We start from the raw sequence: 27,374 nt of genomic DNA, 5'->3' as shown, positions 1-27,374 counted from the left end.
AGGGGAGGTGCATGACCTGTCCCGGCAGCCATGCAAAGACAAGGGGGTGGGCGGGGGCGGTCCCTTCTGTCCGCTCCCTTGGCTGGTCCCTGTTGAGCTTACTGTGCTGTTTTTCCTCTTGGAGGTTATGTCCTTTTCACATAACCTGGCCATTTTCACTTTTCTTCCCTAGACTGGATCTAAAGTGTCCTCACTGCTAACCCGCTTGTCCTGATTTTTACTGCTTTACAAAATACTCTTGGTAAAAAGGCTCAGTTGTCCTGGAAAGACAGGGAATGTTTCTAGTCTTGCCCTCCAGAGGAGGTTGAGGTATTGGAATAGATGCTCACCTCCTTGCCGTGCTCACGCGTACAGCTTGGGGAGTTGTGGCAGAACTCGCCACGCAGGTGTGTGTCTCGGCCCCCGTGGGCTGCCCACGAGGAGGTTCTGTGCGGTCGCGCTGGTTCTGGCAGTGCCGCGAGGACCGTCTCTGAACAGACCCGTGCGCAGCCACAGGTTGGCTTTTCGAGTGAACCTCCGGTCTGCGTCCCCAGTAATACTGTTCTTTTTCTTTGCCTTTGATTCTTCTGAAGTTGCTCCTCCGACCGGCCTTGTGGGGTGCGTTGGGACTGCACCTTCGAGGAGGTGCTGTCCCCAGACTGTGGCCTTTCTGGTCCTTCCTCAGGGGAGAAGACAAACAGGGAGTGCATGGAGATTCGCTTTCCTGTTGTGGCATCACATTTGTGGGCCTCTAAGGACAAAATGCAACCAAGGCCTGGGAGGAGCAGCAGAGCTGTCGGGAAAAGCTCCTCTGGCCCCGGAGCCTGCCTTCCTTTCTTGGCGGGGTGGGGGGGGGGGGGGGACACGCGCCCCGGAGTCGGACCCTGGACTGCTTTAGCGGAGTCCATTTTACCCTCTCCCACAGACAGAAGCGGTCTGGACGTTTTCAGCAGTCCTGTTGTGGGGACAGAGTTAGTCTTTCTTGACTAATTACTGGACTTAATTGCAAGGCTCACGAGTAAGCTGTTTGGTATTTAGCCACGTTAGCCAACAAACAGCTGGGCCCAGACTTCAACAAGTCTACTTGGGAATGTAATTTAGTGCCATTCTGGAAGGAAAAAGCGCACGCTCTAAGTGCTGTGCGGAGTTTAATGAGCGTGGTGTGCTGAGCTGAGCAAGCTGTGGGTGTTGGAATTTAACCTTTTTCACACACCGATTTGAAAGGAATCTTTCCTCCTGCCTTTTTCCTTGCCCAGATTATTTGCAGGTGTCTTCCCTCGAATGGCAGCCATCAGCCTGGGAGGTTTCATCTTTCTTGGTGCTTACGAGCAAACCCGCAGCTTGCTGTGGGAAGCCGGCAGAGAGAGGCCCTGAAGCAGGGACGGTGCCCCCTGCTCGGCTCTCAAGAAAAAGGACGCCACGGGAGCAGCCGTGTGGTCCTCCGCCCCAGGCTCCAGTGTGTGAAGACGGGGACCTTGGGGACCTTGAGAACGTGTCTTCCCCGCTGTCGTCTGGCTGGCACGCTCACACGGAACCCTGGCCACAGCGGTACTCTCAACCCTGTCCTCCGCCCCCCGAATAAAGCCACGTGCCGATGCTCAGTCCAGGCTGCTTGGAGCCTTCATTTGATCTGTAGCTGGTCTCGCACTTCCTGCCCCCGCTGGCGTACCGAGCGCGGGAGGCAGAGACAGTGGGGCTGGACCGGGAGCAGGAAGGAAGGGGACTCAGAGGGAAAGTGGGGCCCGGGGCTGGGTGTCTCCCCCTGGTGAAGCTTAGGGCTTTGTTGAGAAACAATGACCTGCAGGTGCAGGCAGGCCTTCTTCTGGGCAGCCAGGCTGCTGTTCTTAATTACCCCCAGATTTCCCCTAAAAAACACGATTGTATTATTTTACAGAGAAGCGTCCGGCAGCCCACGTGGTGTGCGCAAGAGAGCAAGCAGTTGCTGCTCAGGCCTCGGTGGGACTGGCTGGCTTCGGCGCAGGAGGGGGTGGTGGGCCCACTGAGGACCTGAGCCCCACTCCACGCTCCTCCACGTGAGACCCAAAGGGGGGGCCGGGGCCGGCTGGGAGACCGAGCGCAGCATCTTCGTGCCCCGTTGGGAAGGGTTGTTGTGCAGTGCTGGAAATTGCAATGGGGAGGTCACTGTTGCGGAGCTTGACTAATATGCTCCAGGTGTTAGAATTCAGAAATCTCAGGAATCTAGGGGCGGTGTATCTTCCCTGCAGCAAAGAAGTATAGGATTTTGCTTTGCTGAGAAGAAATTTTCCCCTTTTTTGGGAAAACAAAGGCAGCATAACTGCATTTTATTTTAAGGGAGTTTCTGGAAGGGAAGGGGGAGAAACGGTGGGTAGAAGAATGCCCACAGCCACACAATCAACATTTATAAATGAACCTTTATTTTAGACACTTCAATGCTGTTTGACACTTCAGTATTTTACATATTTTTCAATGTACATTGTACCAAAATTTCTATAAATAAATAACTTTGTACATAAAAGTAATACTTCCTCTTTCACATTGCCTCTCAGAAGCAGCAAATTCACATATTTTGTGGAAGTAACAATCAGCTGACTGTTGAGAACACAATTCTAAATGTGCTTACCTTTTAGAACAGTGAGGACACTGGAGAGTACAATTTTACCATTTTGTCAGTCTGTACCTTCAGCTTTGGGGCTAAAGGAACTTGCTTTCTGAGATTTTTTAAGGACCTTGTTTTCAATGTAATTTTTCCTGAAATACACATTGGCACTCACAAGATGGTTAGCTACAGGTCTCGAAAGTGCAAATATACCCCAGCCAGGGGCCTCGACTTGTTAAAGCCCCAGCCCGGATCTGTCTGTGTGAGGGAAGGACGTGGACAGACATGCTCCGGATCCTCAGCAGAGAGAAGCTAGCCCTGGAAAGGAGGGACTCGACCCTTTTTCTCCCCCATGGTCAATGTCACATGAATGCTATTGGCTGAACTAAAACATCACTATTGAAAAGTCCACAGGTACCAACACCAGCAGCCTCTATCTTAGTAAATTAAGCCTCAAAGGACAATCGAGTGAGACGGACGACCACATCTGCTTTTCTCAGGGAAGGAAGGCAGGCAGTGCTTCGTTGTTTGGAACAAAGGCTTGCGGTGGATCAACAACCCTCCCTTCTGCTTGGCAAGGAACTCCCAACTTACAAAAGCCTGGAGGGCAGAGGTCCAGGGCGACACGGGCATCTCAGGACACCGCAGGGAGGCGAGCTGCGCGAGCATCCCCAGTGAGTGATACTGACGGGAAGTGAAAGCCGATGCACACGAAGGAGGGCCTGGGCTGGGCCACATCCTCGGGGGCTGTCCCGGGAAGTGCAAGGCAAACCCCAGGACTTCCCTTCCGCCCCGCCCTCCAGAAACTCCTGGGAGCAAATGTGGTTTTTCGCTTCTACAAATTCCATCCATGCATTAAGGCACCAGAACTTCTCCCCACCCCCCCATTCCAAAATTAAACAGCAACCTGATACGAAAAATAATAGTCAAAATTGTACGTTTTTTTTTCTGTTAACCATGCACTAAAGATTAAAATAGCCTCTGCAAAAGATATATAATATATAGGAAATCTCTGAAAACTCTTATGTACAAGGGTATCAAATACTTTTCTGCTTTTGTACACAACAGCCTCTTGCGGTTCTGGGCTTCAGCTGCAAGTCCTTTAAACCACGGACACTCCACATGGAAGTTTAAAAACTCTGTACACATCAGTGACGCTTGAACTCAAGCTTCCTTACAGCCTCTCCTACTACCTCTCCTTCCTGTAGAGACGGACACAAGAGCTGAGGTAGACCAAGCCTAGATCTTCGGTGGAAAGAGCAGGGGCGCGCCCCGCTTCCCTGGAGGCTGTCCTGTCAGCGCTGGGGACTCGGGGCTGGCGTCGCACACCTGGGGGAGGTGTCCGTTGGAAAGCAAGTGCTGGCCTTCGCTGGGGACGTCAGAGAGCTCAGGACTGCCCGGAGTTAATGTCGAGGGAGGCTGGAGGTCTCTCGAGTCCGGCTCACACAACCTTGCCAAAGTCCACGGAGAGGCCCCTGTGAGAAAGGAGGGGCCGCGTCAGAGCTCCAGGCTGGCCTCTTCCCCGTCCCCACCCCGCCGCGGGCGCCACCCTGGAAGGTCGTGAACGTCTACCTTTCCCATCTGGAGGCGCCAGTGGCTTTTTCTTCAAGGATGTCGGCATTCTGTCGTGGTTGCTGGGGTAGAGGGACCCCCTGCAGTCGGCGCGGGACCCGTCAGCAGTCCCACTGGTTAGAGGCGGCAGAGAATGTTCTCGGTGTGTCTGACCGGGCTCCTGGCTACTGAGTGTGCCTGGCTGTGTACTCTCTCTGCTCATAGGCGGAGGATAGAAAGCTTGCTCCTTGGAATAACCGTCCACACCAGCGTTGCCGTCCCCGCATGCCACCGGGCCACCGTGCTCTGCAGGACCGAGCAGAGACGGATCACAGCCACCGCCCCCGAGCTGTGCATCCCCGCCCAGAACAGAGAGCTGCATCCCTGGCCGGGAGGCCACAGCCCTGCTTAGACCACCTCTCTCAAACCTCCCCTCTCCCCCAGGCATGGTCACAGGAGGAGGACTGGGTAGATACCAAGCCATTAAGGAAGAATGGGCCCCTATGTTTCAACCGTTCAGAGGAATTGCTTCATGAGAGAAAGTGGTCCTACTCTTCCATCACAGAAAAAAAATCCGACCGCATGACCCACCACGTGCTGTCAGGAGTCTTCAGAGTAATTAGAAATACAGCCTCAAAAATAGGCCTGGTGAAAAGGTGCTTCAGGTTGGCCTTTCCCTTTACAAATCTGGAAAGTTCAAGCCCAGGCTCACCACCCCACAGATTGACGTAAGAGCCCTGCTACCTCGGAATCAGGAGAGCTAGGCCCCAGCTTCCTGTTCATACACCTAATACCAGATTCTGAGGCAGTCCTAGACCCGTAACGCATCTCTTGCTTTCATTTCATGAATAGGTCCACCTGAATTTTGATTCTGAGAACTGAAAACTCTTGCCGAGGAGAGCAGCTCTTACCCGTCTTCTGTGGTCCCGGCCCCTGCGGCACTTTCTCCATCACGGTCCAGGGCTCCTGGTTCGAGCCCCCGCACAGCTTCGGCTGCCGGCACGTGATGCCGTGAGCGTCCGCCTCTGAGAAGAGGCTGGCGTCCCTTGGACAAGTACCTGCAGTAGATTCCCTCAGTTAGAAACGATGGGCTTAGCTGGGCAGAGGATGCTTGATGGGAACAAGCGGCAGGAACTACTCGAACAGTCCTCTTGACAATGGTCTTTAAAGTGGGTGCCTGCTGACCAGCAAGGAGCACTGGTAACACAAGCCACCCCCTCAGGCAGGCCTTTCAGTGTTCAGGCTGTGCCGGGGAGCGGTTCCTGTGAGGACAGACGTGCCCCCCGTAAGCACTCAATCTCCCCGGTAGCGGTAGCTCACCCTGGGTGAGCTTTCTGGTAGCAGAGATTGGACCACAGAGCAGGCCTGGGCCCGGCCTTTACTCAACAAATGGACTGGTTTCAGGGCCTGTAATGTCCTTTGCAGCTTATTCAATCCTACCTTATCTTGACCAGGAGATGCTGAGCCCAATAGATCCACTTTCTGGGGGTTGGATTTTTAAAACCTTGGAGAACATGCACAGGGTAGGGCCAAAAAACCCCAACAGAAGGCTCCAGTCTGCCAGCCTTCAAGGTCAGATGCGCTCAGCATAAGGCCGTGCACCTGCCCTGGGTGGGGGCGGGGGGCTCCTGAGGACAGGGTCGCATTGGGCTCTGAGCTTACCGTTGCTCTCGATGTGCCCGTTGGCCTGATGGCCACCCTCAGTCCTGGTCACAGTTTCCTGCCGGTCAGAAAGAGTTCCCTGAGACGAGAGGTAGCTTGGAACATCCGGTGGCACGATGGTTTCATCTGCAAGGAGATAGGACAGTCAGATAGCAGGTGTCCCCATCCTCCGTGGGAACAAGACGTGACAACATCCATTTGCGATCAGGCCCAGACACAAGCTTCTCCCAACAGCAGCCGCCCAAGCTGTGCAGAGAGATGGTCTGGGGGGCCCAGCTCAGCCTCACTTTCCACCTGGGTGTAAAAAACACAGCTGTTGGAGGTCTGAGAGAGTGTGAGCAAGCACACAGGGACGGTGAGGGAGCCAGAACAAGCAGAGGCATGACCCCAGGAGGTCACTGCGGTGACAAGCCAGCACGTGGCTGCCATGCACAGGCCCGAGGCACTCTGCCTCCTCGCCAGCAGTGGCTGACCTGTGTTGGTGACACTGTACTCCTCGCTCTTCTTCCTGGTCTGGTAGATGATGCACACCCAGACCAGCGACGTCAGGACGATGCTGCACACCACGGCGATGGTGAAGATGCCCACGGTGCTGCCGTCCCTCCTGCAGCCGGGGGCGGGCACGATGCTCAGCCGGCTGTGCGCGCGCTCCGTGCCCAGGGTGTTGGAGATCTCGCACGTGTACTGGCCCGCGTCCTCCACCACCACGTTCTGAACAACGAGCAGCTGGTTGCCGGGCGTGAAGTGGTGCCGCTCAGTGAGGCTCAGGGGGCGGCCCCCCTTTAACCAGGTGATGCGGGGCGTAGGGTTCCCGGTCGCTTTGCACTGGAGCGCCACGGTTTCTCCTGTGGACACCACACGGTCTTCCAGGGGCACCACCAACGATGGGGTTTCTGCAGTAAGTCAGAGGAGATGGTTAGTCCAGGGGTCTGCCCTGCCTTCTGGACAGATCTTGATCAGAGCTTTTTGGGAGACCTGACACTGACCATATCCTGACCGTTCTGGGGGTAGCTCTGACGAGGAGGAGTAACTCCTGAGCCACAGAGAAGCCCCTTCTCTCCCCCACCTGTCCTGTGCCTGGCTTGTGTGTGTCTCCGGCCGGACAGCCCACCCATCCAGCCCGAGTCAGAGGGCAGTCTGAGAATGTTCCATGAAAGCCCTACAGAAAATATTCCCTTAAAAAAAAGAACCACTTGTTGAGCTGCTTTCTAACATTTTCCTGAACATTTTACGCAAAGGTAAGCAGCACAGCCCACTCGGCCACTGCCAGGTGCCCAGGAGGGGTGACCCCTTGCCCCCTCCGTGCATGCGTGGCCGCCTAGACTCAGGGTGTGAGCGCTCGCACCGAAGACAGTCAGGGTGGCGTTGGCGGAAACGATGCCGGCCGAGTTCTGGGCGGTGCAGCTGTACACGCCCATGTCCTCCAGCTTCACATTCGTGATGAAAAACACGTCGTCGTCAGGCATGACGTGCATGCGTCGTTCACGTGCGGCGGGGAAATCCGTGCCTCCGTCCTTCTGCCAAGCAATCTGCGGGTTAGGGTGGCCGCTGGCAGCACACTCGAGGCGGGCCGTGGTGCCAGTCCGGATGGCAATATCATGCGGTATTTTGGTGAAGGACGGCAACACTGTAAAATACAGACCATGAGGCTTGTGGGAAGGAAGAGCTGGACGCAAAAGCCAGGAAAGTCCTCTGGCGAAGAGCCCTCCCGCTTGGTGGGTGTCTGTCCCCTCCCCACCGTCTGTGCCGGCGTCTGTCTTGACCTGCTCCCACCACCTGGGAGAGGAGCAGTTGGCTCCCCCAAATGGCCAGCCTCTCCCGTCCGTGGCTCGCTCTTGTGAACCCGAGGCTGCCTAGTGCCCCCTCACATGGCCATCTGTCCATGGGGGACAGCCCATAAATACCGGGCACTGATGCCCGCCTGCCTTCGTTAACCACCAGAACAGAGCCCGGGAGACACAGGGATCTGCTCCAACAGGACATAAAGACGGGGAAGGAGGACATGCCCTTGCCCTGGGCAGGGCAACGGGAGGGCCCCTCCCTCTTGGGGAAGCAGAGGCAGAGAGGCGGTGTCAGGCCCCATCACTGGATGCTCGCCAGCTGGGGCGGTCCGCCAGCTTCCTTCTGCCACACTCTCCGAGCCAGCCGCCAGCACACACCAGGGTACCACCACGGTTCCCGTCGGGCTTAGTTCGGCAGCAAGTCTCACAGGTCCCGGAGCTTCTGACACTGAGGACTCCGTCAGAATAAGCCAAGACCACAGGCCACGTGTGGGGTAGAGAATGGGTTTTCCGGCGGCCTTTAAGGGCTTCGGGACCCCGGTTCTAGCACTTAATAACTGGAGGCTTAAAAGCCAGGTTACGGTGGTGGGGCGCTCAACCACGCTAGCTGTGGGCTCCTCTTCCGCCCTAAACTGATGGCCCACAGCCCTGAGAAAAGCCGCCTGGAGAGGCTCCAAAGCTCAGAGGGCAGGAGTTTCCCCACAGTCGGGTATGCTGGGAATCTGGACGCCGGACATCATGGTTTGTGGAGAATAAATGGATAAAAATATGAGGCTTGGGCCCATCATTGCATTTAACATAAAAACTGGATTTTAAAAAGTCACTAGAAATAGGTAAATCGCTGAGAACAACCCTTCAACCTCCAGAACTTGCTCTGGGGCCCCCCCAGGCACCAATGACACCAGTGACATCCATGACGCCAGTGTCCCAATGAGGCTCATGCGTCTCGGGGCCACATCCTTCTGACACGGTCATGGAGAGCCGCGCGGCGTTAGAGGACTTGCACCCGCGTGAGGAGCGCTGCCTTACCGTTCACAACGAGCCTGGCCTTGTGCGAGTACGTGGAGCCAAAGTGGTTGGTGATGACGCACTGGTAGCGGCCCTCGTGTCCGAAGGTGACGCGGCGCAGGTGCAGGATGGTGGTGTACTCCATCACCTTCCCGTCCTGCGCGCGCACGTGGGCGAAGTTCTCCATGTCGGCGTTGGCCAAGACCTCGTTGTCCTTCTTCCAGGCGAATGTCATGGGGGAGCTGCTGCTGCTGGCCGCCGAGCACGTGAACCGGATGTCCTTGCCCACGACGGCCATGGTGGGCTCCGGCTGGGTGATGATCTGGGGCTTTGGTAAGTCATCTGCGGAGAGGGCAGCCACACTGAAGAGCCTCCTGCCCAGGCTCTCCGGACACAGAGGGACCGCGTCTTGCAGGGTATCTGCTCGCCCTCAGCTCCACCAGACACTGCGAGCGACTCGAACGGGATTTCTGGCCTTCTCCGACGAGAAACCCCTGAGCCGGGATCACCTCTGTGACCACACCCCTGGACTACAAACCCATCCGCCAGTGCTCCTGTACCAAAGCAGGCATTTCAGGAGTTTCCGGGAGAATACCACAGTTTGCTTCACTTGCTCATCTTACAAAACACACTAACAGTGAGGAACCTTCAGTCGGGAATGCATAGACCTTACCCACCAACTTCACGCCAAGAGGTGGGGAGTGAGAAGCACTTCCAGAACACGAGACAAACTCTTCCAAAAATCTGTACCTCAATTAAAACCACAGTAATACTGGCAAAAATGGTTGTAATCAACTTTTTCAGAATTCTGGAAGGCTGTAACAACTTATGGAAGGTTGACTCAAGAAAATGCCTGAATCTCAAGAAGGAACATGAGCTTTGTGGCATCTAACTCAGCTTAAGTTCCATGCTTCTCTGCCCAGCTTTGTGGTAGCCTTAAAACCTGGCAGCCTAGTGACCACCGAGAGGGGCAGAATGGCTGTGGAGCCCCCACAAGGACCCCATCCTTTGGCATTATTTGACCTGATGCGGTGGGCTCAGCAAGGAAGCCCTGGTCCTAGGACACGTGACAGAAATGAGCAGCCCCTAGAGGTGAGGCAGTATCCTCTGGAGCCCACAGGAGGCTGGCCCAGAAACCAAAAAGGAAAAGAAAGCAGTCAATGAAAAGGTCCCACATGTTCCTAAAGCTCTAGAAGGCCTATCTGCCTTCCCCAAGAAAACCTTGGGAGGAGCCTCATTTCCCACCTGTGATTGCGGATCAGTGCCAACAGAAGTGGCCGCATGCCCTCAGCACACCAGAGCTACTGGGCAAAGGATGGGAGACCTTCTGAGATGACTGAAGGAGTCTCTGTCCAGTCATCAGCAAACCAGGGGGCACTTCAGTGGCCACATGGAACAGACTACAGTCTTTGTCCAGGAAAGTCACTCAACAAATCATAATAAACAGAACGACAGCAAACGAGGGGCAAGATGGAAGGAGAATCTGATCTCTGGAGTTGCCACATGATTTTAAAGGCTCAGTTTCCAATAAACTATAAAACCTACAAAGAAATGGAGGCGGGGAGCAGTCAATGGAAACTGTTCTTGAGGAAGCCTAGATCTTGGACTTAAATGAAAACTTTATATTGGCTTTATAAAATATGAAAAGTGTTGGAATACTTTCCCACCAAACAAACACCACCAATAAAGAATTAGAAATTGTAGAAGTAAACCAAATATAACTTTGGGAGTTTAAAAGTATAACTGAAATTAAAAATTCACTAGAAGGTCTAAATAGCTCCACTGAGCAGGCAGAAGGGCTGGTGAAATCGAAACTATCCAGTCTAAGAAAGAGAAAGCCGTGGAGTTAGCTGAGAACAGTCCCAGAGACCTGTGGGACATCAAAGCATCAAAGCATACAAATAATGCAAGTCCAAGAAGAAGGAGACGGAAACAGTATAGAAATAATGGCCCCAAACTTCCAAATTTGGTGAAAAATAGGGACCTACCCATCCAAGAAGTTCAACAAACCCAAAAAGGATAAAGTCAAAGATCCCCACCCAGAAACTTAAGAGTCAAACTGTCAGAAGCCAAAGAATCTTAAACAGGAGAGCTGCAACCAACACAGAAGGGATCCTCAGTGACATGAACAGCTGATTTCTCATCAGAAACCATGGAGGTGAGGAAGGAGATATTTTCAAAGCACTGAAAGAGACTGGTCAGCTACGAAATCTGTATCCAGCAAAACCGTCCTTCAAAAGTGAAGGAGAAATTAAATCGCTCTCAGATTTAAAAACAAAAAACCTGACAGCATTCGCTGCTACCAGATCTGGCCCTACGAGAAATACTAAAGGGAATCCTTCAGGCTGAAATGAAAGGACACATAGTAACCAAAATCCACACAAAGAAATAAACAGCATTAAAGTAACTACATATATAAGTATGCAAGTACAGTATAATTTTGTAATGCTCTTCTATATGATTTAAAAGGCAACTATACAGAGCAATAATCACAAAACTGTGTTGACAGGCTTATGATAAATAAAGGTGTAATTTATATGACAACCATACCACAAAGGAGGGTCTCCACAAATGGAGCTTAGTAGGAGCAAAATTTTGCATACTACTGAAGTTAATTTCATTTTTAATCTGAAGTAGATTGTTTTAAGATGTTAATTATAGTCCTTACACAGTCATTAAAAAAATAACTCAAAAAATACTAAGATAAACAGAAGGGAATTAAAATGGTGTATCAGAAGATACCTAATACGAAACTAGTCAGTAATGAAGAAACACAGGACCAACAACAACAAAAAAGATGCCTAAGAAGCAAATAGCAAGGCGTGAATTCTGTCTTATCAGTAGTTACATCAAACAAATCAGTTAAACCCTCTTGTCAAAATGCAAGATTCCAAAATGGATTAAAAAAACCCATGACCCAGCTACATGCTTTCTTGTTGTTAAGAGATACACTTTAGATTCAAGGTCACAAATAGGGAAATAGTTGCCAAAAAGAAAGCTACAGTGTCTATACCAATATCAGATAAAATAGCTTTTAGGACAGAAATGGTTATTAGGGACAAAGAGTCATTTTTTATAATATAAAACAGTCCATCCCAAGACCTAAACATGAAACATATACGCACCTAACAAAGCTCCACAAAACAAGAAGCAGAAACTGACAAAACTGAAGAAAGAAATGAACAATGCAACAGTAGTTTGTAGAACTCAATACTCCATGTTCAATGATCGGATAAAACCATGAGACAGAAGACCAGCAAGGCAAGAGAAAACCTGAATGACTCTATAAGCCAAACAGACCTATCAGGTATCTACAGAACATTCCGCCCTACAGCAGCAGAATAAACATCTTCCCCTGCACATGGAATGTTCTCCAACAGAGACCGTATGTAAGGCTACAAACAAAGCTCAATAAATTTAAAAAAGACAGAAATCATACAAAGTGTCTTTAATGGCAACGAAATGAAGTAAAAAATCAGTATCAGAAGGAATACTGGGAATCTAATTTTCAGAAACTACCCGGTACTTCTGTAAGTAAAAGAAATCATAAGAGAAATTAGAAAGTGTTTTGAGATGAATGAAAGTGAAGACAAATACCAAAACTCAAATGCTGCAGCCTAAGACAGTGCTTCTAGACAGATTTAGAGCTGTAAATGCCTACATTAAGGAAGATCTCAAATTATCATTTTTAAGAAATCAGAAAAACAAGTTATATCCAAACCGAAGAGAAGAAAATAATGATTAGAACAGAAATAAATAAGAGAAAAATAGAGGGGGGGAAGAATCAATGAAAACAAAAGTTAATTCTTTGAAAATACTAACAAAATTGAAGAAACTGTAGACTTGTAGAGAAGTGAGGAGAAGACTTCAAACACTAAAATTAGGGGGAAAAAAAGGGCACATTACAACTAACCCTACAGACATCAATAAGAATACTATGACTCCTCTGTGTGCCAACAAACAAGAAAACCTCATACACATACAAACTCAGAAAAATACAAACTACCAACACTGACTCAAGAATAATCAAAACCCGAATAGATAGTAACAAGTAAAGAAACACAATAAATAATTTTAAAACTTCCCACAAAGAAAAGTCCAGACTCAAATGACTACTCTGGTAAATTTTACCCCAAATTAAAGAGTAATTACCACTAATCCGTCACCTATTCTTCCAAAAAGACAGTTGAGAAGTGAACATTTTTAGACTCCACTGTATGAGTCAAGTATCCCCAGATAATAAAATTAGACAAAAATAAAACTATAGATCTTTATGAGTACAGATGCAAAAATCTTCAACAATATAAAAATACTGGCAAACCAAATCCTACAACGTACAGAAAGGATTATAGACCATGATGAAGCTGGATTTATCCCAGGAATGCAAGTGTGGTTTAATGTCCAAAAATCAACGTAATACACCATATCAATAAAGGGAAAAAATCCCAATCATCACCTCAGCAAATGTGGAAAAAATATTTGACAATATCCAACACCTTTATGATAAAAATACTCAACAAATTACAAATTGAAGGGCATTCCTCAACCAGAAAAAGGTCACCTACGAAAAACCCACAACATCACATCTCATGGTAAAAGACTGAATGCTTCTCCCACTTCAAGAGAGACAAAGATGTCTGCCCTCACCACTTCTGTTCAGCACTGCACTGGAGGCTCTACCCATGGCCATCAGGCAAGAAAAAATAAAAGCTATCAAGATTGGAAAGGAAGAAGTAAAACTCTTGATTTTGACTCAGGTTATGGTCTCAGGGTCATGAGATTGAGCCCCGTGTTGGGCTCTGTGCTGGGCATGGCGCCTGCTTCAGATTCTCTCTCCCCTTCTGCCTCTGCCCCTCCTCACCCTGGACTCATGACTTGCTCACGGTCTCTCTCTCTTCCAAAAAAAGTACTGATACATAGTAAAAAATTACGTTGTTAAAAAAGTCACAAAAGACCATATATTATAGGAGTCCATTTATATGAAACATCCAGAACAGATAAATCCTAGAGATACAATGCAGAGTCATGGCTGCCAGCGCCTAGGGACAGGGGAGCATAGGGTGTGAGTGCTGTGAACACACAGTTTCTCTTACAGGTGATGAGAATGATCAGGTAGATGGTAGTGGGGTCATACAACTCTTCAGTATTCTACAGACTGATTGCTGACCTGACACAGTGACTTACAGAATCATGGCACAACAATCTTCACGGTAAATATAAACACATTTTCTTGCCCTCAAAGAGAAACTCCCTACCCTCCGACTATCATCCCTTCTCTCTCCACCCTAAGCCACCAGTAGTCACCGACCTCTCTACCATCCCTGCAGTGGCCCCTAAATGGGGACCTATTCTGGACATGACACTCACTCCTTCTGGACTTGTCATGTAGACGGAATCAGAGGGTTTGGTCTTTTGTGACCAGCTTCCTTCACTTCAAATATTTCAAGGTTCATCTGTTGTACGAACGGTCCCTTTCCACGGCCCAGGAATGCTCTAGAGCGCGGCCGTGCTGTTGTGTATGGATCCGTGCACCCAGTGATGGGCGCCTGCAGTCTCTCCACTCTTTGGCTACTACAAAGAATGCTGCCGCGAGCATTTGTGTCCAGGTCTTATGTAAATATATTTGTTTTTCCTGGGTACATAACTAGGAGGTTATCCTATGTTTAATTGTCGGGGATACTCCCAAACTGTGTTCCAAAGGGGCTGCGCCGGGTTCCATTCCCACCAGCAGCGCAGGAGGGTTTGGACACCGTGCCATCCTCACCAACACTTGCTTGACTTTCTGATGCAATGCTCGTGGGTGTGAAGCAGTTTTTCCATTTTATAAAGAGGGGGAAGACTCACGAGCCTGAGCGACAGTGTGGCACAGACGGCTGCTGCACCTCAGAACACCCCAGAACACGCCAGGGCCACAGGCCGGAGGCTGGGCGCAGCAGGGCCCACATCCCACAGTGGCTCATCCAAAGGGGAAGATGATGCCCTGGGACAGGGAAAGGGAGGAAGGCGCAGAAAGCTCCATTTCAGAAAGGTTGATTAACAGCTGAATGGTCAAGGCCCAGGTCCCTGGTGAACTGCAGATTGCATGCTCTGTCCCTGGGAACGGGAGCTGGATGCACTTCCACATTCTGCACAGACATGCCCGCACGCTGAGCCGGGAGGAAAGCTCATTCCGGAGGCCTGTCCCGCACCGCGTGTTCTCAGGGCTGTTTGCTGGACTGGATCAGCACAAGGGAGGGTAAGCCCACTTTCAGAAGCGGTGGTGATGGTGGTGGCGGGCGGAGGCATGGAAGGGGGGCACCTGTGTTCGGACTGCAAGAGGCACCCTGGCTGCTGCTCTGCCTGAGAAGTAGGGTGGAGAAGTGGACTGCGGGGGTCCCCACACTGCTAGGGTGGCTCCCAGCTGGGATCATCACACCCAAGGCAGGGGGCAGACAGGACGACAAAAGGCAGGAGGGACTCACGCCTGCTCCCAAGCTCCCATCTTGCCTGCGAATCCCACCCTCCCTCCTGCTTAGAGACCAGGAGCCCCGTCCCCAGCCGGCCAGCCTCTATGCTCTGTGCAACCAAACGCGGGATTCCGAGCACCCTTGGTCAAAAAAAGATGGCGAGACCCGTGTTCCAACAATCAGAAGGAAGAAAGAGTATAAGGTTACAAGGGCAGACTTCAGTGGTTTGGAGAAACAGCCAGAGTGCAAGTCAACAACAAGGAATTATTTTTACTACAGTAACTGTTCTCATGAGACTTGTTCTTCCTGTGTTTAACCTTTCATTCCTGGGGCTGGAAAGAAACACACATTAAAACCCCAGCTTCCTACACTGAGTAAATTCACAGCTAAACCTGGGCACCGGAGCCGTCTTCAGACAACACAACTTTCTTCCAATAACTGATTATTCTGATTTGTAACTGAGCCAGCCCAGGCTCCCTTCTGATTAAAGGCACGTCCTCCCAGGACCACAGAATGAGGCATCCCTGCAGCAAATACTATGTGTGGTTTCCGTGGGAAATCGGCTGCACCCAATGGCTGACCGGTAAGCAGGAACTGGGGTTTCCTCTGCTCACAGGAGTCACTCCCATACGGAGGGCTTCCTCCTTGGCCTCCTGGCCCCTCGTGAGAAAAAAGCCACAAAGGCCGTCTTACCGCACACGAAAGTCTCCGGCGGCACGGAGAAGATGCTCCGGCCCTTCAGCGCTTCTGGGTGGGCACAGGTGGCCGTCACCAAGGCCTGCAGCATCCTGGCCACTAGCCACGCGGGCAGCCACTGCAGCTGGCAGTCACACAAGAAGCTATCGCTGCTGATGTGGCTGAAAGAGAAACAAAAGGGATGTCGGATGTGTGACCTCAAGACAGGGACATCCCGTTGCTGTACAGATTCTGTCCCTCTGTCACCCCTGGTCAGCTTCTGCTGTTAACACCAGCAATCTAGGAAGGGAAAAGATTTTTCTCCATTCTTCCCCAGTGACCTAGAGCAGGACGTCCCATCTACCTGGAGATTTTCACTAAATGCAGGTCGGGCTCAGGACGTTGGGGTGGAAGCCGAGATCTGTCCTTTCTAACAAGCCCCCGGGGGGTGCGGACGCTGCGGGCCTTACTGACCCCACGGCTGGCCCCACGGCGAGCACAACCCCGAGTGCACGTGTGCGCAGAGACGGGCACTCACTGCTCTCACGTGACCCTGCGGGCACCATCTAACCTCTTCCAGCCTCTGGCTGTCCGACAGAGACAGGAGCCCTGTCCCCCTGCTTTTTCCCACTCTCCTGATAAGCCCCAGTCTGAGACTTTGATCTAAATCTGAAACAAGTTCCGAGAAGCGTTCTTTTCTACATTGCTGTTGGTTTTTTATTTGGCACAGCTGCCTGTTTTCTTACTTCCAAAACCTAAGTCTCACCAGCGTGGTTCCCTCTTGTTTGTGTATTTGTCTGTGCACCAGCGCGATCCAGGAGGCCTGCAGAACTGGACTCCGCTCCCTAAACAGTGCTTGTTAGTTAATTGCCACTGCCCAGGGAGCATGAGAATGCACAACTTTGGTTTTGTGAGGTTCCAACCAAAACAGAGAATATTTTCTTTTTCATTTCTCAGCAACTGAGGATAAGCTTTTCAAGCAGAAATCGGAATCACCATCTCAGCGGACATTCCTTCCTGGGGAGTCACTTGAAGATAAGTCAACCGAAGAGTCTAGCTGCCCTGTTCCTGGAAGACCTCAAGGCCGTGAGCTCAGTGATGGAGGCCAGCCCACACCCCACAGGGCCAAGGGAGAAAACACATGGGCTCCCCTGTCATGAGCTGCCTCTAGTACACGGTGACAAGAGGGGGCACAAGTATACTGAGAAAGTCCACAAGCATCACGTGGGCCAATATGAGAGCAGTAACCTCCTCCACACACCAGTTTCCCCACATGTCAACCATGACATCAAACGGGCCAGCTTCTGGTTTTCCTCTATTTCACACGCGCTTTCTGAGAGAACGGTCAAATTAGTAAACAGTAGGGAAGAGTGACATGCAAGCCAGAGAACCCCTGCTAGCTAAATTCAGGAAAATCTACTCCTCCGTCCTGTCCTTGTGGTTCCCACATTAACTATCTCATATTAAAATACTTTTAGAAGGTGCTTTTTCAAAGACTGCTACAAATGACCTCAAAGCCATTCTAACTGGGATGTCTGCCCACATCTGACCTTTAAATCAGCATTGGATTTTATTTATTTATTTTTTAAAAGATCTGTGTGTTTGTATTTGATGGGTGGCTTGATTGGGTGGCTCTATTGCTTGGGTGGCTCTGCTCTTTGAGGTATCTACCTGCGGAGCTAGTCCGGTGGCAGGAGGGCTCCCACGGCCATGACCGAGGAAGTGGCTGACTCCCACCGGCCCAGGACACCAGCAGCTGCTGCAGGGGGGGCTGTGGGTGGTGGGCGGAAGGGCCGTCACCACACACCGAAAATGCTGCGCCCGTGAAGCACGGAGAGGAACTCTCCTGCTGTCAGAAAGCCTGAGTGAAGTCTAGAGGAAGACACTGGGCTGTTACTGTGAGACCTGATGCACTTGTGTGGAGAACAGGGACCGATTTCATTTGAGCCACAGGAACAAAGTGAGAAAAGCAAACCTGACGTTTACTGCCAATCAGAAACGTGTGTGGGAAGTTATACCTCATGCCACATAGCACTGGCCTAGCCTGCTTCTGGATTTCCTGCCTTCTCCAGTGAAGCCCACCTCACCAGAGGAGACAATACCTCGGCACGGAGAAGGTACTCGGGGGAAGAAAGAAGACTTTCCTGAAGAGTGAGTCAGGACCAGCAAGACCGGGGGTGCCTGGGTGGCTCCGCTGGTTAATCAACGGGTCTGAATGATTTCACCTCGGGTCATGATCTCATGCCCAGTGTCCGGCTCTGTGCTGAGCGTGGAACCTGCCTGAGGCTCTCCTTCTCCCTCTTCCCCTCCCCACAGTTCTCACGTGCATGCGTGAGTGCTCTTCCTAAAGAAGAAAAGGACCAACAAGACAGATGGAGAGCAAGTCCAGCCAGATAGAAAGGACACTGACCCCGGACACCCCTGCCACCACACACACCCCTTTAAAGACAAAAGTGAGGCTGGAAGATGGAACTGGGAACAGCCAGCAACCCCAAGGCTTTGCAGATTTCCACTACTCTTCCTTCTTGTCAGCTGCTAACAGACACCGCTTTCCGCAACTCCCGCCTCCAGCCATCCCATCACTCTGCTGGCTTACAGTGCATTTTCACGATTCCAAGTCAAAATGTGTTTCTAATCATCGCTTATGGAAATTTACCCAGAGCATGACTAAGTACACGGTACAACCTGCCTTGATCAGATGGGGGGAAGAAAACGACCAAGTGGAATTAACCGTTTCTCCCGTCAGAGGACTGGGCCCTGGGCCAGCCACACTGGGTCCATGTAGCGAGTCGCAGGAAACCCAGGCAGCAGTCAAGGCCGAGCCTCCAGAAGCACGCTGAGGCTTATCTGGGGGAGGGGGGGTCCCGAGCACCTGGAAGGGGCCAGTTCTTCCCAACTAGAAAAGTATTTCAGGAAACCTCCATTTTTACAGAGGCCAGAAGGAAAATCTCTCTGCCCTTCCCTCTTTCTCCCAGAATACCCTCTTCCCATTTAATCAGGTTACTAAAAGTTTCAAAGAAAAGTTGAAAGAAATGCACAGTGAACACTCACCATTTTAAGATCATGACCCTTCTAAGAAAGAATGTCTACTCAACAGGCCTGAATCTCACAGCTACATAAACGCCATAAGGCAGGTGCCTGAAATGCCTCTCCTCCCCTCACTTATCCAGAGGAGTGTCATCAGGGGCCTGCTTTCCTTTTAAAGTGCGGGGACTACGCCTTCCTACTTCCCCACTTCTCCCGAGGGCCCAGCAGGAACTGCCTCAGGAACAAGGATGAGGTCAGGACGCAAACATGGCTACCCTTGGGCTTCTACCCTTCTGTCAGCACTTCCAGGACCAAAAGCCAAATCTTTCAGAAATCAAAATTGCAGCTAGACTGTCTGCAGAACTGGATTAACGTATAGGAGGAAAAAAGGAAGCATGGACGTTGCCACCTAAGTACCCAGACAAGCTCCTCGGCCACAGACGAGGGCGCCAGCAAGCTCTTCCAACCCTTGTCACCGGGGGGCCCATGGTCAGGGTCTACGGTGGCAGCACCTCTGCCCACGAATCACTGCGGCGGCCCCGGAGCAGATGTGGGCTGGGCGCCATTTCACTGATCGCACAGCTTCCTGGGACCGTCCCACCCGTGATCTCGGCCTCGCTTCCCCGCCAACATGCTCTTTCAGGAAGCCCCTGTCAATAGAGCTGCTCTATTTTTAAAAAGGAGCATGAGAATTGTCCTTGACATCATTAAAGGAATGATTATCCATTTTCTAAAAGAGAATTCATTTCTCGTCCTCTAGAGCTGCGGTCAGGAAGCTACAGGCTGCAGGCCCAATTTTTTGTAAATAAGAATTTATTGGCACACAGCCACGCCCATACATTGGTGTTACTGATGGCTGCTGTCTATGAGGATGACGGTACAGCAGCTGTGACAGAACCCTCTGGCCCACAAAGCTGACAATACTATGTGACCCTTTAAGGCCAGGTGTGCTGACCCTAATCCAGAAGCCACCCCCAGGGGCCTACACACATATGAACGGCCCCATCTGGTATATATATCGATGCATCGCAGAATTAAGGCATTTCTCATTCTGAATTCTCTGCCCATGTTAACCAGGGCCAGGGAATCCCAGGTACTTACAGCTCTTTGAGGTTCTTCATCCTCACAAAGGCATCAGACTGGACAGATCTGATTGCGTTCTCTCCAAGGTTCCTGCAAAAGAACAGTCTTTCCTCATCCAAACCGACGCTGGGCACCCTCTGCCGAGTCAGCTACGTGCTTGAGCCAAGAAGCTCAGGGACTTTGTAGGACGGTCCTGCTCTCACCAGGTACTAGCCAGACCGTGTCCCAAGTCCACTCTACATGGCTGTCCCCTCCCGGACGCTGACACGAGCTTGAGGGCAGCATCAAAGCTGGGTTGAGGCCCGCTCACCAAGTCAACAGGCAAAACCTTTCCCAACAGAATTCAGGTGAAGCTTGATTCCCAGACAAAACAGACCAAGAATCGAGTACTAGAGGCATCTTCCCTGGATGGTGACAGCGTGAGCGTCCCTGGGCCGGCTCCGTCTTCTTCCCCCCAGCCTCCCAGAGGCAACCAGGGCAGTAAAAAGCCTCCCAGCTAAGCCCACAGTGTGCTCAGCACTGATAGGCCACTGTCGTGGTGCGGTCAGCCGGGGCTGGGACACAGTGCCTGCACTGAGGTGTGGAGGGCCCCTGCCGTGGGGAGGCAGGGCAGGGGCGGGGTGGGGTGGGGGGCAGTATTTATCCAAACAGCAGCCCCGTTAATTAGGCGCTCACTGACTGGCCATATGTTCTGTGACTGTTCCTGGCATGGGCAAAATAAAGGCCGAAGTTGAAGCTGACTTATAATGAGAAGGAAGCAGCTGGCGTTTCCAAATAGGCTGTTTCTCGGTTTACAAAGACGTGATTAAATTGCTAGCAGACTTCCCCAGCAGCCGCATTTGGCAGGCCTCTGGGTCAGGGAAGGTCTGGCGAGATACTCACAGGTGCTCCAAGCCTTCCAGTCCTGAGAAGGCTCTCCTAGCCACGGACTTGATCTTGTTTCCGAACAGAGTTCTGCCATTTCCAAACATCCAGAGATGGGGAAGAAAACAAAAAAACAAAAGACACGAGGGAGGAATGGGAGGGAGAGAACACACAATTAGAGCAGTGCCGTCTGATAAGTCTGTCCCGTGAGGGGCAGGTGGAAATCCGACCCGCACTCAGATTACGGGCCTGAGGCATGCAGGCCTTCCCCCTTTCTGAAATGAAATACTTTCATCTTTATTAGAATGTAACAGTGACGACAGGTCGCAGGGGCATGCGCCGTCTCGCCTGAGAAGGCTCCTTGGGCTGTTAAGTGGGAATCCCCTTGTCCGGCCCAGGCTGTCTCTGGCGACCACCCAAGAGCCTCACAGGCAAGAGGGGACTGGTTACTGTGCTAGTGAGAGGGAGGCAGAGTCAGGGGAGGGAATATAGTCTCTGGAACTAAGATCTACCACCCACTTCTGCAAACCGGGGATAAAGGTTCCCAAAGGAAGCAAGAAAAGGGCAGGAAAACGGGCATCCATCCTGATGGCTCCCCAGCTCTTTGCAGCTGACACGCACCCTACTAGCCAGGAGGCAGCCACCATCAGCTGCACCCCTGCCTCTGGGAAGGCCCCTCAGGGTGTGCAGGGCAGGCCCTTGAAGCAAGGGCCCAGATTTCTTGTTGTTGAGTCCAGAATTTGAATGATGCCCTAGGTTCATTAAATCCCAAACAGGTCCTCAAAGGTCAATTCCAAGGTTTTTGAATCCGTGTACCCCTGGACTGCCTACCCTTGAGAAGGGGCTCCTATTTCCAAGCAATTCTAATCACAACCTCCAGAGTAACTACCCCAAGTTCTCCCAGAAGCCAAAATCTGGCCCCCTGCAGTACACCTGGAGTGAATGAACACTGCTTCTGCTGGGCTGTGTAATCCAAAGGACAGTCTGCTGTGGGGATGGGGGACACAGTGGGCTGGACACCGGGAATGAAAAGAACTAAGGTTCCAGTTTGCCCTCCTCACTATGTGACACTCTGATGACAGGTCAGCTGGGCATGCCCTGTACCTCCTGCAGGCAGAGGAAACACCCTCTCAGCGAGCACCCCCCAGTTGGTTGTGCCAGCAGGTGCGTGGGTTCTCCCGCCTGATGCCCAGCAGGAGCATCTAAAGGGCCTGTCAAGAATGGGGGCTGCTGCGACGTCTGAATCTCCAGCTCAGGGAGGGAGGGCTTCCTCAGGTGGACACGGTAGCCAGCCATGGAAGAGCACAGGTGTTGTCTGGGATCCCCACCCCCCGCCCCGAGAACTCGAGAGACATCTCCACTGGGGGCCAGCTCTACCTCAAACCTGCATGAAGGCTGTGAGGGAAGACAGCAGCCGCCAGCCCTGCCCTGAAAGCAGCCTCGAAGAGGTCCCAGCCAGATGCGACCTGCTGCCCGGGCCCTGAGCCTCCAGCAACCGCGCAGGGCTCCCCCGGCCAGCACCAGGAGACGGGACCACACACGGACAGGCCCAGCCAGCGCCGCGAGCTGCGGGAGGAGGAGCTTCCTCCCCTACTCTCAGGGATGGGGGGCACTGAAAACCCAACGGACACCTGCAGGGCGAGCACGGGAGCTGCCAGGTCCCCCCATTTCATGAGGAACAGACTCCTCCCTGCGGGGCCTCCCCCAAGCAGCCAACCAGCAGCTCTGAGTTTGGCTTCAAACACGGCCGGCCGCTGGGAGGATGGAGGGTCACAAAGGCCAGAGACCCCTTCGGCTTCTCTTTCTCCAGGAGGCGGCCTGGGTGAATGTGAGAACAGCCTCCTCCTGAAAGGGTTTCCACACGCGCTCTGTCTGCCCTGCAAGCTTTCATTCCAAAACCAGTAACCCCGACACGCAGCAACCCGCCGGCCACACGGCCTGCCTGCCCGAACCCCAGCGCCCGCCCGGCAAGGAGCAGCACGCGGGGCCCCGAGCACAGGCGTCCGCGAGCGCCTGCCAACCTCTCGCTTCCTTGGGTACCCCAGGCTGGGTCATTGTGCTCCAGGTCCCAGTAAAACGTATTAACTGTTTAGTGAAATCTCCCGTAAACTACATCCAGGAGAAAGCTGGCCTTTATTTCCTTCATTACACATTAGTCACGCTGACCTCTTTTACAGGGAGGGCAGCCCGTTATTCCTAATGGTAACAATAGCAATAAAACAAATTCTCAATTATGTGGGGGTTAACGACCCTGCTGGTGGATTAAAATAGCCCCTTACAATCTCCAGGCGCACTTCTGGGGGCAGGAGCTCAAGTTGGCAGGCTGGGCCAGCTCCAAGAAAGGGTGGCTGTGGGGAGAGGGCAAGCTGGGACCACGGGCAGGGGGGAGGTTCCTTCTGTCCCCAGGGGAGCGGTGGCTGACGCTTGGCTACACCTGATCCAGGGCTCCCAGAGAAGGGACTGCAGGCCTGATCTGCCCCATGCCCCCCCCTCAGAGCAGAGAGTGACCCCAAAAGTCAGCTATACAACCTCTCAGCATGGCTAAGTGTCCCCAGAGGCCTTTCGGGTCTTGCTAACACAGCCCCGCAGATGCCGGCAGACTGCTAAGGTGGGTCCTTGTACTGACCCAGAGGAGCCGTGACCTGTTGATCCCCCCCACCCCGCAGACCCATGACAATGAACAGCACCCCGTGGGCGCTGCCATCACTCTGCGAAGATACGCGGGGCAGGACCCACCCAGGCCCAGCCTACCTCCCCGGAATCAAGAGGCTGGTGTCACGGTCCAGTTCTTCACATTCCCCTGACTGACTGGGCGGAGGCAGGAAGTTCTCCCTGCCCATTGCCAGGCAGGTCCCTGAACACCTACCCGCACGTGCTCGAAAGGCAAGCCCGAACCCGGTCAGAGGGACCCAGTGGTGAGCGCAGCCCCACAGAGACATGATGGCAGCCCTTCTCTGTGAGAACACACTCCCGGCTTCTGACAGATCCTAGCGCGTTGCCTACCAGCCGCTCGGACGGGGCCACATGGGGCCGTGGACACGTCTCTCTGCCACGGGCAAGCAGCCGAGCTTCTTAGGCAGGAGACCGAGTCAGGAGGACAGCCAGGCCGGGCGGGCCCCTTCCTTCGCACGTGCACTAAGCACTTCCCTGACACCTTCCACACACCCTGTGGAGTGGCTTCTAACCAGTGCCGGGCGCCAGGACTGCGGCGAAGTGTGGGCTTTCCTTTTTTCTGCTTTAATGGAGAAGATTTCACACACCACCATGGGCAGGTGGCGCAGTGTCACGAAGCCCACAGGGAGCCCTCACACGGCTGTGCGCAGCCCCCGACGGCGCGAGGCTCACTTCCTCACTGCCGCACCCTGGCCCAGCCTGGCTGGCTGAACGGGGATCTAGGTCACAGGCATCACGCCATTTCATTTCTTCATCCAAGAAGAGGATTCTTTTTTTCCTTCTTCAACATAACCATGAGACCATCCCATCTAAATAAGTGCATGTATTTAATCATATTAAACAATTCCTGTCCCCATCTCCCTCAGTTGTCTGCTTCCTGCCTTCATTCTGACACACGAACAGAGCCTCCAGCCCCGAGATTCTGCTCAGCAGGGCTGGGTGGGAGGAGGCCGGAGACGGCGTATTCCAACAAGGTCCCGGGTCTTAGGACCAGGTCAGTGTGGAAGCCGCTGCCTTCAGGGAGCCTGCGTCCGACAGCACGGGGTGAGTAAGGCACACGGACTTAGGACTTAAAGCAGAAGTGCTGAACCTAGTCCAGCGGGGAGGAGAGAAAACACCAGGGAACAGACTGTGGCAATTGGGAAGGCAGCACCGGGCTCCAGACACAGGCTGCGCTCTGCACAACCCCGGACCACCTGTGCTCACACACCAGAACCTCGTGGATGTCACGCTACCTAAGAAGTGGCTCCCAGTTCCAATGGAGGGACCCACCCCCCAGAAGCCTTGGTGGCGCTGCCCGCCGTGCTGCCCCTGCCCCCCACATCCATGAGTTCGGGCAGAGGCCAGCGTCAGAGAGGGAGGCCCCCGCAGGACGTGGGCGTGCTCTGCCCCAGCAGCTCCACCACGGTGCTGTCCTGCCTGTTCCCCGGCCTCCTAGGTACGGGGCCTAGGAGGGGGTAAGACAGAGCACGTTTTTAGGGAAGGAAAAGGAGACTGACAGACTTTTTGACATGCTGTCAGAATGTCAGAATACAGGATGCTCAAGGAGAGAGAGAACTGTGAGAGAGCCAAGAGGGCAGATTCTCACTCAGAGCTCCGAGTCTACAAGGGGTGTAAAAACCACACTTTTCAAAACCAGTGTGAAGCTCTAACTCCTCAGACTCCCCCCACCGCCAAGGGCTCTCCTGGAACCCCACGCTCCACTGCGGCTCTTGGGCTGTTTGCCTGACACACTCTGCTCCCCCTGTCACCCAAGAAGGCTTGCGGAGATGGAGTGGGGACTGACTCTTCCTGTCCGCCTGAAGCCCTCCCTCTGAGCTTCCAGTCAGTGGTCATGGCTGCTCCCATCCCCACTCCTGGAGGGTCCCTGTGGGACACATGCAGGAATGGCTGGTGACACACGAAGGCAGGCAGGCGGGATGAGGGAGAACAGTGTGAGCTCTAGAGCCTGTACTGACCCTCCCTGCTGTGTGCTCTGGGGCAGCATCCCTGCACCTGTGCTTCCTCAACCACAGAACAATGGCCTAACACAGCGTGCACTCAGGAGGTTGTTAGATACAACACGTATGTACATGCCCTGCAGAGTAAGTAACAAACTCTAGGAGCTTCAAATAAAAACACCAGAAACCTCAAAAAATAGCTGTTATATTAACTCACAGCAATGATTGTTTCTGTTTAACGTTACGATTGACAACAAAAGTACTGACCAGAGACTCCAAACCACGAACGGTTCTTGGCTTTAGAATTTCACACAATTTCTAGGAATTAGGAGGGCAAGACTTTGTGCAAAAGCAAGACCAAAAATTCAGCTGTTTTCCTGTCAGTCACAAATTCAGCAGGAAAGAAAATCTAACAGACCTCTGAATACTAGTCTTCAGCCCCAGGGAAACCACCACCCAGGGCAGTGAGGACACCACTGGCCAGAGAAAGGCTGGGATGCCTTGGTTCCCTTATTCAGACTTTTCTTCCAAACAAAAGAAGATATATGTGAGCCAGCCCTGCTCCAGCTGGGCCCAGAACAAAGGAGGCATGGGGGAGCCTCAGAACCGCTGTGCACCCGCCCCACAGAAGCTACAGCTCAGAGACACTCACAGCTTGCTGAGATTGTCCAGCCCCATAAAAGCGCCACTGGTGTCCTCTATCGTGCCGGAAATCTCGTTATGGTCCAGATCCCTGGGGAGGAGACAGAAAGAAAGCTCACCATCCAGCCTGAGTTCTCAACTCTCTTTAACGACAAGTGGGAAAACAGACAGACACCCACTCGGCCACCTGGAAGCTAAAAACATCCGGGTGGATTCTAGGTGCCCAGCTACAACGTATGGTTGGCACAAGGGTAAGCACTGAGCCCCAGAAAGCCCATTCCACACACCTCGTGGCATGGCGTGGCCTGGTGTTCCCAGCCTTCCCAGAGCAGACGCACACCTCAAAGATGGAGCCCCCCCCCCCCAGCTCCCCGGGCTGCTCCCATGTGGGTAGGGCCAGGGCCCAAGGCAGGAAGAGGGTGCAGATAGCACATGGGAACCCACCCCCCCAGAGCAGGCATCTGACCATGGATACGGAGAATGAGCCTGAAAGGTTCTCTAAGGTTCCTGTCTGCTCTCACACTGACCAGAGTCCCTTTCCCAGACTTGACTGAGAAATGGCCCAAGGCACACAGAGGAAAGGGACAGTGAAGGAGTCCCCTGCACAGGGTCCTCCCTAGGACCACTCCATGCTGGGAAGTAGGTTTGGAGGCTGGAATCGTCCCTCCTCGCAGGGCCTGCAGAGGCGCTGACTTGGAGCCAGGGACGACATCTGGGCGCTGAGTCAGACTTGTGACCCACTTGCCAGGGCTGGTGGATGAGGCCAACTTCTCAGCCCAGTCTCCTCCAACAATGCAGATCACAAGGCGGATGACTCAGCTTCCTTCCCTCAGCTTCCAGGGCAGATCCCAGTGCCAGGCAAAGCTCCCACCTGGTGACCAGGCCCCCCCTCTGCCCCACCAGCAGCCCCTCCAACGGGACCCATGATTCTGAGTTCCTACGTCTTCCTTTCCCAAACCCTTTCCAATGCAGAAAGGGACGCTGCTCCTGGTCCCGTGAGAGCCTTCGTGAGAAATCAGCACTGCCAGGAGGGAGGGGAGCTCTGCCTGAGAAGTGCAGTGCTCCTTCTGACCTTTATTTTAGAGCAGAAAGCTCAGAGCGCCAAGATTCTGCTGTTGGAAGGGACCCCTCCTGTCGGTGGGTCTCTCCTTATTATGTTCAGACTAAAAAGCCGGGGACCCAGAGCTGCCATTGTGTGTGCCTGTCTCCTCGCTCTGGCTGCCAAAGCTTTTCTCTTCTTTCTGGCTCAGCCTGAATGTTCCCGGCCTTGTTATTCGGGCCTTGCAAGCACTCAAAGGCTGGCTGACCTCAGCTTTAATGGCCTGGCATCCGGGCTCTTTCACACTCCCTACAATGGCCCAGCACTGAAGCTGATGCTGGCGTCTGGGCCAGGTGCAAGTGCACAAGGCCTCCCTCCCTGTCACACCAGAGCAGGCCCTCTGTGCAGTGGGGCACGCCGGGAAGG

At 52.8% G+C, this 27,374-nt stretch overlaps 2 protein-coding genes across 5 annotated transcripts in view; one reads left to right on the top strand and one right to left on the bottom strand.

Moving 5' to 3' along the window:
- The window catches only part of SLC25A26 (solute carrier family 25 member 26), a 133,011-nt gene extending 131,431 nt beyond the window's left edge, over positions 1 to 1,580 (top strand). For all 3 annotated transcript variants that reach the window (XM_047747220.1, XM_047747214.1, XM_047747208.1), the window contains one exon: positions 1,236 to 1,580. In XM_047747220.1, coding sequence (XP_047603176.1) covers positions 1,236 to 1,353 — 118 coding nt within the window. In that variant the 3' untranslated portion in view covers positions 1,354 to 1,580. The remainder of the gene's footprint in view (positions 1 to 1,235) is intronic.
- A 774-nt stretch (positions 1,581 to 2,354) lies between these two features.
- LRIG1 (leucine rich repeats and immunoglobulin like domains 1) overlaps positions 2,355 to 27,374 on the bottom strand; it is a 110,159-nt gene continuing 85,139 nt past the window's right edge. The window contains exons 9-19 of one of the 2 annotated variants that reach the window (XM_047747200.1): positions 25,920 to 26,000; positions 20,673 to 20,744; positions 19,809 to 19,880; positions 15,699 to 15,862; positions 8,581 to 8,901; positions 7,116 to 7,397; positions 6,244 to 6,663; positions 5,771 to 5,896; positions 5,024 to 5,166; positions 4,130 to 4,418; positions 2,355 to 4,032 (exon numbers count right to left, since the gene is read on the bottom strand). In XM_047747200.1, coding sequence (XP_047603156.1) covers positions 3,797 to 4,032; positions 4,130 to 4,418; positions 5,024 to 5,166; positions 5,771 to 5,896; positions 6,244 to 6,663; positions 7,116 to 7,397; positions 8,581 to 8,901; positions 15,699 to 15,862; positions 19,809 to 19,880; positions 20,673 to 20,744; positions 25,920 to 26,000 — 2,206 coding nt within the window. In that variant the 3' untranslated portion in view covers positions 2,355 to 3,796. Of the gene's footprint in view, positions 4,033 to 4,129; positions 4,419 to 5,019; positions 5,167 to 5,770; positions 5,897 to 6,243; positions 6,664 to 7,115; positions 7,398 to 8,580; positions 8,902 to 15,698; positions 15,863 to 19,808; positions 19,881 to 20,672; positions 20,745 to 25,919; positions 26,001 to 27,374 lie in introns of both variants that reach the window. The other variant, XM_047747192.1, reaches the window with a different exon arrangement.

This window comes from Lutra lutra, chromosome 1 (assembly GCF_902655055.1).
Source record: "Lutra lutra chromosome 1, mLutLut1.2, whole genome shotgun sequence".
Lineage (NCBI taxonomy): Eukaryota > Metazoa > Chordata > Mammalia > Carnivora > Mustelidae > Lutra > Lutra lutra.
This window is presented reverse-complemented; position numbering and strand designations above follow the sequence as displayed.